Source organism: Astyanax mexicanus, chromosome 4 (assembly GCF_023375975.1).
Source record: "Astyanax mexicanus isolate ESR-SI-001 chromosome 4, AstMex3_surface, whole genome shotgun sequence".
Taxonomy (NCBI): domain Eukaryota; kingdom Metazoa; phylum Chordata; class Actinopteri; order Characiformes; family Acestrorhamphidae; genus Astyanax; species Astyanax mexicanus.
The window spans coordinates 44653641-44665829 of NC_064411.1; the positions used below are offsets into that span (position 1 = coordinate 44653641).

Sequence of the window (12189 nt, forward strand, 5' to 3'; positions counted from 1 at the left end):
AAATCTGTTCCAAATGTACCCATTCAGATGCTTTATTTAAATAACACCTCCCCACTCCCATATTTTCTGGGGAATAAAATGTATTATCAAATTGTATTATAGCGTTTAGGATTCTTCCTAAAAGTGTTCCACTTTAGTGCAAAAATGAATACAATGGAATGTGTGGCTAAACGAAAAATACAGAGAGATAATTGAGTTAATGGAGCTAGTTACTATCAGCTCTCAAAATGTCATTGAGAAATGAGGGGTTATTAGGCTGATTTATAAGAAAGTGTTTATGAGCTGGAACAGAAGCAGTAGGGAGGAGGTAGGGAGGGGGACTCCTTTACTGAACGGGTCGTTTCCCTGACTGTGTCCGTCTTGTGCAGCTCCAGATGGAGAATGTTTACCTCAGCCACTTCTGAGCGACGGATAATTGAATATTGATCTCCAGACACAATGAATGGGTGCAAGAATAAATGTGGGGTGAGGGATTTGATGGAATGATTGATGCAGAGGCAAGAAGAGCGTGGGGGCGGAACGAGACAATCTGCAGCCATGAATGCAAAATTATTTTAATTTGACTGTTTGAAATATTTTATTATTATTTTACATTATATTTTACTTCAGATCTTGCAAACATGCATTGATGGTAATGCTGAAAACGCCATTATTCAAGACTTTGCAGCTTGTACCCCTATACAGACAAAAATAACACCAAGCAGTCCTGAAATGTACTCATATGTTCACTGTATTAATTACTTTCCCCAAAAAAATACTGAATACAATCATGAACTACTCCCAGAGGAGTCCAAATCCGGACGTTCAGTATTAAATATTAGACTTTAATCGCCAGGCGTATTGTGGTAGGCCATTTCGACTCTGATGTTAAGCCTGACTGTTTGGCAGGCAGAAGAGCAGCATTAAGCCTCAGATGGGAGGTGGGGGAGCACAATCTGCAGCTTTTATTGAAGAGTATCAAAGGCACAGACACGCCAGGTTCCACACGGCTTGTGCATTTAGCATTCTGACACAGGCTTTTTAAAGGAAAATATGATGACATGAACATACAGAATATACAGCTCTGAAAAAATTAGACCACTAAAAATGCTGAGTTTTTTTTTTATTTTATCAAATTGAAAACCTCTGGAATATAATCAAGAGGAAGATGGATGTTCACAAGCCATCAAACCAAGCCGAACTGCTTGAATTTTTACACCAGGAGTAAAGGCATAAAGTTATCCAAAAGCAGTGTGTAAGATTGGTGGAGGAGAACATGCAAAGATGCATGAACACTGATTAAAAACCAGGGTTATTCCACCAAATATTGATTTCTGAACTCTTAAAACTTTATAAATATGAACTTGTTTTATTTATATTATTTTAGACATTTCTCATTTTCTGCAAATAAATGCTCCAAATTACAATATTTGGAATTTGGGAGAAATGCTGTTCATAGTTTATAGAATAAAACAACAATGTGCATTTTACTCAAACATATACCTATAAATAGCGAAATCAGAGAAACTGATTCAGAAACTGAAGTGGTCTCTTCATTTTTTCCAGAGCTGCATATAAATTATATCCAACGTGTATACCTCAAGAAGAAGGTTTGAGTTTGGTTGGAGGAAGGATGCTGGGAGATGAGAGATTAAGGTGTCACTCAATGATGATGGATTTACACACTGGTAAGGCAGTTCGGTCATCAGTTCTTTTTGTGTGTATTTACATTACAGCATCACAGGCAGGCTCAATATTCATTCATGGACTGGTGTCATCAACTGCACTGATCCAAGCTCATGAAAAGAGGCTGACTTCATGATGATGATCATGATCATTTAATTTCTTTGAAGTCCCTCTTCTCCACATATTTTAGCTTGTGTTTCCTCTTGAACCTGAAACAAAAATAAAAGTATTATTAAACATATACATTTAAAAAAATTATACCATAAATTATACCATAAGGCAGCACTTGATAATTATTATTAAATACACAGGAAAAAGGGGGAAAAAAGGCCCAGAACATACTATCCAACCACTAGACACCTGATATAATTAAAGAGCATTCAACACATTTATGACTAACAGACACTGCAAAATAGCAGAGTGATGAGATCAGCGTTAAAAAGAAAGAGGAATCTTACTTGGCTCTCTCTCTGGGTTCGATCAGGTTTCTCTTCTGTAAGCTCTTGAATCTGTCTTTGAGAACACTGCCCTCTGGCTGCAAGACAAAGAAGCAGTTTTTTTTTAGTACATGACAAAGGGATGCATCAATACATGTTGCCATGGATTAGACAACCGATTAAATAAAAATCTATTTTAAATTAAAACTGAACTTTTATAGGCATTTTGCTTATGCTTTGGTGTAATTATTAAAAAGGTGGTATTCTAAACTGAACAGTTGGTTTTCAGGTTGTTTATAGTATAAATACATTATAAATCTGCATGAGTCTTCAGCTAAACTTGGCTCACTGTAATTAGAGTATAACAAACTGCACATCGCTGGTAAGTTCACAAAATACTACATAAAAATGTTTATCTTTTTTTTATTATTTAACCTTTAAAGTAACCAGGCAATCATTAAGAACATGTTCTTATTTACAAAAACAGCCTGGCAAGTAGCAGAAGCTACCTGAGAGAAGGGTACCTAAACAACAGACAAGGCTAAAAGTTAAAACAAGAGAGATTTCTATCTAGTGGTACCTTCCACCAGCTCACAAAGGTCTGTGTCTGTATGTCTGTGTGTCTGTGTCTGTGTCTGTCACAGAAACCGACCTTGAGTGTGCGGAGAGACCCTGCAAGCTCATCACTCAGCTGCACGTCAAGATCAGGGGCTTGGAATCTGCAAAGAATCAGACAAAACCACACAGGTCAGGACATGGACATAAAAAGTACACACTTTAAAGTAACACAAATATGAAGAGGCCTGACTAGATAATGCTAGATAAATTCTGAAAGCTCTAGAACATTGAACATTTAGTTAAAATGACAGAAAATGCATCAGACCAAAAACTCCGATACTAACTTCAGCTTGCCCAGACGGCGAGGCAGAGTTTTCTGAGCCTCCTGCTGGGTCTTGCGTTTGATCTGTCTCATCTTGGTTTTCTGCTCCCTCTTCTTCAGCTCTGTTTCAATGGAACGCAGCTTGAAGAGCTGCTGCCTGCTGTCAATCATCTGCCGTGCTGCTTTCTTCTGTAGCTCCTGTTTTATAAACACAAATCACTATATTCATTTAAAGCCATAAAATACAGGAAAGACATTCTTTTGCTGGCCTTACACCAAATTACTATAAACCAATTAAATCAGCCATGTTTAAATTGATCACAAGTTTTTAATTTTGGCCCATGCAACTGGTCATTTGGACATTAAATAACCAATAGGTGAACCTTTCCTGCAAGAAACAGGGCACAGGTGTGCACATTCTTTTAAGATTTCACCAGGAAATGACAGAAAATTATGTCAAAAGGAGTTTATTAGCTGTCTTTTTAAATTACTGAGCATAAAAGATAAATTTTTCAGAGTGATGACAGACTGTCTTTATATATGAAGGGTTTTTAAAGAGTAGTCAGTCTTTTAATAGAGCTTTCTTTTTCGTTTCAACGTCTTCTAGGTTACAATTATCATCAGACATCTTACCTTTATCCTTTCATCTTTCTCCCTCTTCCTCTGTTTCTCAGTTTTCTTCTCCTGCTGCGCCGTTGGTCCGACAGCTTCATCTTCATCAGCATCAGCTACGGCTTCTGGACCCTCAGTTTCGTTTTCTGGCTCCTCCCCTTCCTCAACCAGCCCTTCAATCTGTTCTTTGAAGGTGGTCTCCTGCACACACAAACGTACACCATGAGAAAAGCAGGTCTTTAGACGATGCAATTCCAACCTTAAGAAGTGTGACATTTTTGGCTAGAAAACAGAAAAGCTTCATGAAGAAGATGACGTGCGAACAGACATGGACACAGGTCTGGCGTTAAGTAGCATCTAATATAAAAAGAAAGGTTTATACAAAATAGTTTTAATAAATTACTGGGAATATAGAATAAGTCTTTAATATAACCTAATATGCCACAAATCCTAAGACAGGAACTTGTGCCATGTCTAATTGAAACTGTTTTCAGAATTAATATATTTGGCGCCGTAGGGATGGTCACAGAAGCACATTATACTATGATATTTTGTCCGCTCTTCTTTAACATAGCTATAACTTTAAAGGAAAATATCTTTAAGACTGCTGCGGCTTCAAAGACTGACAGATTTAATATATGCACTGCACATGCAAGTTTAAGCTTTTCTGCCCTGTTTACTGACTGAAAAATAATTAAAACAACAGAGTTGTCTAGTGCCCTCAGATCCTGAAGAACCGTTCACACAACAGTCCTCCAGGTCCCAAAAGGTTGTCTTCACATTCCCATAGAAATACTGGGAGCGCAAGGATGAGATCATCACAGGGCAAGAACTTTCCAACAAACCCAAGCCCACATATTAACTAGTCCAATAGGCAGCCTTAAAAAAAAAAAAAAAAACAGCATGATTTGACTTCAGGAGTATTAGGTTGTTTTTGCCCTTTGAGCACCTTAATGCTGAAAGTTGGCCAATACTGATCCAACCCAAGCTTTGTTTCTACAAACACTGTTTTCGGACTGTGCAAGTAAGTATGAACAGTGCTAGCTTAACAGGCAAGTATATATACCATATTTGTTGCACTGTTAGGCACACAGTATAATAACCTATTTTCTATTTTCATACATAAGGCGCACCAGATTATAAAGCGCATTTTAGGAGACACTAATTCTAATTCAACAGGTCTCGTTGCTGGGTGGTGGTGGTGGTAGCTAACTAAGTTAAATAAAGCTAAGCTAAGTAAACAAAACTGTAATAAAAAGTGTCTTTCTTTTAAAGTTAAACAAGTGCTGGATGTTAATCTACACAGATTTCTCACCTGAAAACTGTTTATTTGGGTTAGTAAAGCGCTTCCATTTTTTTTTTACAGTAAGCTTAGATTCATGAAGAATTAAGGCTGGAGCATTAGCATTAGTAGCTAACTGCTCCAGCAGTGCTAGCCAAGGTTAGCAGCAGGCTACAGGCCATTAATACTCACCTCTGAACGGGGAAATAGTTCTTAGCGGCCAAAAGCTAATGCCATAGTGAACATTAAATAAATGGATCTGCTGACAGGACCTTCTTTGGTCTTACCTGAGTAGCAAATTCTTTCTTGTTAACTGCAAGCTTTCGAGCCAGCTTGGTTTCTGCCTTTAGCTTTGTCACTTCAACCTCATGAGCCTCCAGAAGCAAAGCCTAGTTTTAGGGGAAAAAAAAAAAAAGTTACACAACAGATCAATTTAACATCCCTTTTTTTTTTTTTTTTTTTTTTTAAACCAAGTCCTCAAAAATGTTCAGAATATTATTTTACCTTTAGCCATCAGCCCCTGCAAGTATTTACTATTGATTAGGGATGTAATAAGGCTGAGTTTGTCATTCTTATATCAATGTGTTCACAGTAGCTCTTGTATCAATTTGTTGATTAGATTACCAGCAAAAGCTGTCAGAAAGACATGCAACTGAAAAACTACATAAGCAAAAGCAAACTGACGTCATTTATTAAGTAAGGACTGCTGCTGCTTCAAAGACTAACAGTCTACAAACTGAAAAATAATTAAACTCGAGAAGCTTGAGTCAGAGTTGCTAGTGCCCTCAGATCCTAAAGAACCATTCACACAACAGTCCTCTAGGTCCCAAAACGTTGTCTTCACATTCCCATAGAAATACTGGGAGCGCAAGGATGAGATCATCACAGGGCAAGAACTTTCTAACCATCTAACAAGTCAAAGCCTGAATATCAGGTCTACCAATAGGCAGGCTTAATAGAACTGTACTGGATGGGTCAGTGGTATTGGGTTGTTTTTGCCCAATCAGATAAGTGTACCTTAAGGCTAAAAGTTGGCTAAAAGTTTCTAGAAATAATAGGGCTAAAAAAATTACTAGTAAACTTTATATTCCACTTTTGAAATTTATACACAATATGACTGATGCCCTTTTTGTTAGAGAAAATTTATCATTAGAAGCCATTATTTTCAAGGGGGGGGATTGTTCATAGCAACAACCAAAAATTGAGCAAGTGAACCAAAAGCACTTACCTGGTGAGAAAGGAAGTCAGGATTATAGGAACCTCCTGGGGCGATGACTTCAACAGCTGGAAGAAGTGAAGGTTTCTCATTCATCTTCTCTGGTCTCTGCAGGAGAAAAGACGAGTCTGAGCTGTTGCATAGATTAAAACCTCACAATGTCAAGTGATGTGTGCATTCCCAAGCCATCGTAAGGTACCAATTCATGATCAATTGAAATACTGCCATCCCATAACTTCTGGCATGTGAGTGTAAAGTAGTCTTAAAGTATTTACTAGATCATCATTCCCATTATTCTTACCTTAACCAGCTTCTTCTTGGTCTGTTCAAGGTAGTAAGGATCTGCTGTCTCAGGGCCTGTAACAGACAGACAGATGCTGTTAAAGTCGCTGTTCAGTCCTATATTAAATGAAGACAATGCACTCGATTTATACATTATAAAATTAATAAATCAAGAAATGTCTTACTGCCTGCACTCCAGATATCATAGAAGTTCCTGTCTGGGTCTTTACTGATTATTGGCTTTTCCTTAACAGGAACCTTTTGGGGACGTTTCCTGCGTGGCAATACACCCATGTCGGTCAGCTTTTGGATCTTTTGGGCAATTCGACGCTCCTTCTTGGCATTAGGGCGCTGATGGGCCAAGATACTGCACAGAACAGGGAACAGAATGTGAGTGTTAAAGACCAATCTAAAGAACGTACAAAGAACATTGCTAAAGCTAGAAAAGCTAGACCTTAGGAATCCTAGGGTTAGGGTGCTGTGTTTTGGTTACACAGATCTGATATTTTAATAAACAATAAAGGCTTTAGTAATTTTCTTTTCCCACCAAGTTATTGGCTGAAGGAATCATAAGAAAGTCAAGAGAAATCATGAAAAAGGAATTGTCTAGTGCCCTCAGATCCTAAAGAACCGTTCACACAACAGTCCTTCAGGTCCCAAAAGGTTGTCTTCACATTCCCAAAGAAATACTGGGAGCGCAAGGATGAGATCATCACAGGGCAAGAACTTTCCAACAAACACAATTTCAGAAATCAAGGCTGCTGTCCACAAAGCAGTTTAGATAGTACAGTAGAGGTATGACTTGGTCTGGGCTATTGGGTATACCCTCAGTGTTTCCTCTTGGATTTTTTTTGCAGTATTTGCAATCAGTTTTCTGTCTCTTCAATTGGCTTTTTCCAGCTAAAATATACAAGCTGTACAAGGCTAGGATACTAAGTTAACAATGCAGGCTAAAGTAAATTAGCCTTAAAATTGTTTACAAAAAGTCTTTCTGCCTGTCTCAGTTTTAAATTCAAGTTTCAATACTGTGGCTTTCTGTGGTCTTGAAAAGGTTTTAATTAATTTTACTGTCAAAATGCTGTGCTCACATAAACAAAACACAAACAAATTGAGCAAGGATACCCACGTAAAGAACAGCCCACTCAACAAGGGACACAACAAAATGTCTAAACACATATTTGTAATTGTATTATAGACCACTGCAGCTTGGAAAAGTGCTATATAAAACACGAATTACTTACTCTTTAGGTGGGGCGACATTGGAAGTTGGCTGTAGAATTAAGTCTATCCGAAGTGGCTTGGACTTTTTACCAGTCTCTTCACTGGAAGCTGTGGAAAGAGAAGACCAGAAACTTAAGACCCAACTAATTAACAGCCAAAAAAATCTAAATAATAACTTAAAAACAAACAAACAAAAAAAACGTAGATACATACCTGGCTCAAGAACACTCTCTTTCGTTCCAGTGTCCACAAAGAAGAGGCTTTCGTCTGTTTTGTCAGCTATAAGACCTCTATGGAGAAATATTAAAAAGTAGAAACATTACACATCATGGATGTTGTGATTTTATTTTTTTTATAAGTTTTATTTTATTTATGTTTTATATATTATATATATATATATATATATATATTATATATATATATATATATATATATATATATATATATATATATATATATATATATATATAAAGATTTAAAAATGATTTGTATAACCTATATGTAATACAATCTAAGTTATCAGCATTTTGTACAAAAACAATACATCTATTAAGTACTAAGTATTAAGTACAGTTAAGAAGGTGACACTGACATTTACATGGAATAAAAAGCATTATGGTTGCACAACATGATATTTTGTAATGTTAAACTGTATGGATATTCAATTGTATTTGTACACAACATTAATATTATTAGAACAACTGTATATGTAATTTATGAGTGTTTTGTTATTTGCCAATTTTAATAAATGAGAGGTAAGCTTGAGAACCTTAAAACAAAGGTATCTTAACTAACACACGTATATAAAACTAGCCAAGCTATAGAAACAATTAGCTTAGCTACTTTAGCTAAACAGCGAACCTATATTACCTAGATACGGGCTTTTTAAAACCACGTGACCAACAGACCCCAAACGCACGTGGCACAAGGTTTCAATAGATAGCCCTCTGTTTTTAATTTCTCAGTGCTTTTACTAAATCTATTAAAACCCATAGTTACCTAACTCATTCCGAGGTCTTTAATCATGTAAGTCAGTAATGAATAATATTTAGGTTAGCTCCTCAGCTGAGAAAAAGCCCTGCTCACCCTGTAGCTCTTTCCTGGAGCCTCACGTCGTCCAGAAACTCCTCCACATCATTAATATCGCTGTATTTGTTCCAGTTCTTCTTCTTGTTTTTGTTTACGCGCTTCCTGCGTCCGATAGACAATGATTTCCCGTCCAGATCAGATTTTAAAGGAATAAATCCCGGCTGTGAAGCCGCCACACGCCTGTGCCTCCTCGCCGCAGCCATGTTCTCACCAGTGGAGGGGGCGGGGCCTCGGTGGATGTGGGCGAGACTATGATTCGAGCTCCGCCTTTATGTGAAAACCATCAAATACTTCTCTGGAAAAAAAAAATAGTTTTCAGATTTTATATGTATATGTTTGAGTAAAATTAATATTGTTGATTTATTCTATAAACTACATACAATATTGACAATATTTGGAACCAAATTCCCCCAAAAAATATTGTCATTGTGAGCGTTTATTTGCAGAAAATGAAAAATTGCTAAAATAACTAAAAAGATGCAGAGCCTCAAATAATGAAAAAAAAAACAAGTTTGTATTCATACAATTTCAAGAGCTCAGAAATCAATATTTCATGAAATATCCATGTTTTTAATCACAGTTTGGCATCCTCCACCAGTCTTACAAACTGCTTTTGTATAAATGTATGCTGCAAAAAATTCAAGCAGTTCAGATTGGTTTCAAGGCTTGTGATCATCCATCTCCCTCTTGATTTTATTCCAGAAGATTTCAAATTGGTAAAATAAAAAATAAAAAAATTAATATTATTTTAAAGCAGTCTCTTATTTTTTCCAGAGTATGTACAGATTAGTTATTTTTTATATTGAGTACTTTCACGTTAATATGTATTTAAATCAAATCATTTTGTAAATAATGATAAGATAAAAATAAATGAACAACATAAAATCAACAAAAATATATAATTATTGGAATATTGGAATATAATACAAATAAACTAACAACATAAAGTAAAATAATATGAGATGCCTGGTGGATTATTGTTACAAGTATTACAGCATTTCCCAAATAGCTTATGAAATACACTATCTGAGATTTTGAGACAAAAAAACAGAAAATATGCACGAATTACTTTTTTTTTAATATTTAGTACTTTCACGAATCAGTATTCAAAAGGAAATGGTGACCCTCTTCACATGAAGCACAAAAAAAGTTTGACCTGTTTAATTTGTGGTCAAAATTAAACAAGTAATAGGTCAAATACACAGAATATACAACCAACATCACAAACTCATCAAAACAAAAACATACACAAAAAACCTAAACAAACAAATCAAACAGAAAAAAGAAAAGTGGGAATCAAATAAAAAATGAAAAGCTACAAAATATAGATGGATTTTCTTTTTATTATTATTATTTTTTAATTAATACGTTTTATACTGATGATTAGACTGAGCCTGCTGTGTGCAGCTCCTGCGGGTAGGTGGCGCAGATCGTGTGTGAGGGTGAGTCAGTGCTGGAGACGAAGAGGAGAAGAAGGCGGGGAGATGTACACATGTCCAGAAGTTCAGAGTGGATTCTAATGAAAGCGGAGGAAAAACAACGCAAGTGAGAAACTGTTCCAACTCCAGTAACTACTCTATTTTAGGATGTTAAACAAGATCCATAACTGAGCTAAATAATCACAGCAGTTTCGCACAGAGATCACCAGAGCTTAGCCTGTTGACTTAACTAGCTAACTGTTAACTGTGTTTACTGCAGTAGCTTGTGTGTATGTAGCTAATTATAGTGTCAGATACTGGAGGATCAATTTATCATAGCTAAGCTAACTAACAATCTAACTAACAGCTTACCAGTGTACTAGAGTGGGCCAAACACAAGACATCCTTTCTAGACTGAAAGCAGAAATATTTCTGGACATAATATTACTTAAATATAAGTAGAAGTGTCTGTGTTAATCCCTGAGTATGGACGTTTTTAATTTAGCTAGCTAAAGAAAAGTAATGTGATTTTTCTTCTGAAAAATGCTGGTATTTGAAATCCATGTTGCATTTGATTCTGCTCTGCTTGGTCATGCTGGTCACAGCACTTATCTAGTTTATCCTTATCCATATCGTGATAATAGGGCTGTTTTGTCTTAAAATAAGTCTATTATTCACTGTGAAGCTCTAGGTGTATTTATTGTATAATTGTTTTAGTTTGCAGTTTATATACATGCACTAAATATTCTGCAATATTATTTGCTGCATTATATTATTTTATGCTATATTATTTATTTTTCCACATTATGATTATACTGTTATACTATTATACTATATTCCTAAAATGAATTAAATATTTTAGTTTTCCTATATCACCAAGTATATCATTATTGCAAAAATACCCTGAAATATCGTGATATTATTTTAGAGCCATATCACCCACCCCTACTTGCAGTAATTAAACAACTAAAACATAATGTTTAATCTCTTCTAGTCCAGCTTGAACTGACTCTGCTTTTTTTTAAAGCAGAGTATTTGCAATGCTATGACATTATCTTGATAAATATTAACTTTACAAACCTTAATAGTTATTATAAGCTATCAAACATTTATCTTATGTAGGATTTTTACTTTTTTGTAATTTCCAAAAATACCTTGTCCACCTGTGGTTATGTGTAGACTAGAGATGCACCATAATATCAGAATCAAATTGGTATTTTTTATAATCATTGCCACGGCCATTTGCTGATGTATTTATTGTATTGTGGAAAAGGACCAAGTGATGTTAGTCATGCTATTTTAAATGTATTTTTTTATCTAATCTTAGTTATAAAGTTATACATCAAAGGGCTGAACAATATGGCAAAAACTTATCTAATCATTTATCATCTAAATCATATCATATATATTTTTAAATTTCCGTTGACATTTAGACAAAATGCATCAGCAGTTGCAGATTCTGATGCTCTTTCATGTGTAGGACAGTGATTTTTATTTAATTTTTGTTGAACGTCATCCGATTGCACTGTCTGGAATTAAATGTATGCTAAATAAGATTTAATTAACTATTAATGATATTCTTTATATGCTTATTGTCAATATAATAAGTACAAGAAAATGTTTCACAATATGGTAAAATATAGATATATTGGCATTGGCATTGGTAGATATATATATGTGTGCACTATTGGATATCAGCCGAGAATTCCGTGAATCTCTTGTGTAGAAATGTAGCTAATCTAGTAAAATGTTAATAGTTGAATTCTCATTGACAGCTGAGCAGCATAGTGTATGGAAGCCCATGGAGATCATCTGAAGCACAATGAGTCTTTCAGTGCATGAGCTGCTCCTCTGCTGCCGGGGGTTAGAAAATGAGAAAGCCACGGAAAGAAAGGTATTAATTTTCTTTACTTTTTTATTTTTACTTTATGAATTTACTTGTGCTTTTATGACCTATATTCACACTTTGTAGTTTTATAATTACAGACTGTAGTCTTTGCGTCTGGTGTTTCTCTGCATAATGTATTATCAGCCTGTTCAGTCAAATTGAGGCGTTTAAAAACTCCAGTTGCAGTTCTGTATCTAAT

General features: G+C 35.4%; 2 protein-coding genes across 3 annotated transcripts in view; one reads left to right on the top strand and one right to left on the bottom strand.

Moving 5' to 3' along the window:
* Positions 1 to 916: 916 nt before the first annotated feature.
* nop53 (NOP53 ribosome biogenesis factor) lies at positions 917 to 8924 on the bottom strand. Its single transcript, XM_007232298.4, has 12 exons — positions 8682 to 8924; positions 7809 to 7885; positions 7616 to 7703; positions 6560 to 6741; positions 6394 to 6449; positions 6105 to 6200; positions 5164 to 5265; positions 3616 to 3795; positions 3005 to 3180; positions 2755 to 2821; positions 2124 to 2200; positions 917 to 1874 (listed from the first exon to the last, which is right to left on the bottom strand). The coding sequence occupies exons 1-12, from the start codon at positions 8885 to 8887 to the stop codon at positions 1814 to 1816; spliced, it is 1368 nt and encodes a 455-aa protein (XP_007232360.3). The 5' UTR covers positions 8888 to 8924; the 3' UTR covers positions 917 to 1813.
* A 1182-nt stretch (positions 8925 to 10106) lies between these two features.
* Positions 10107 to 12189, top strand: part of atm (ATM serine/threonine kinase) — a 50634-nt gene continuing 48551 nt past the window's right edge. The window contains exons 1-2 of one of the 2 annotated variants that reach the window (XM_022679008.2): positions 10107 to 10229; positions 11878 to 11996. In XM_022679008.2, the coding sequence (XP_022534729.2) occupies positions 11925 to 11996 (72 nt within the window). In that variant the 5' untranslated portion in view covers positions 10107 to 10229; positions 11878 to 11924. Of the gene's footprint in view, positions 10252 to 11877; positions 11997 to 12189 lie in introns of both variants that reach the window. The other variant, XM_022679009.2, reaches the window with a different exon arrangement.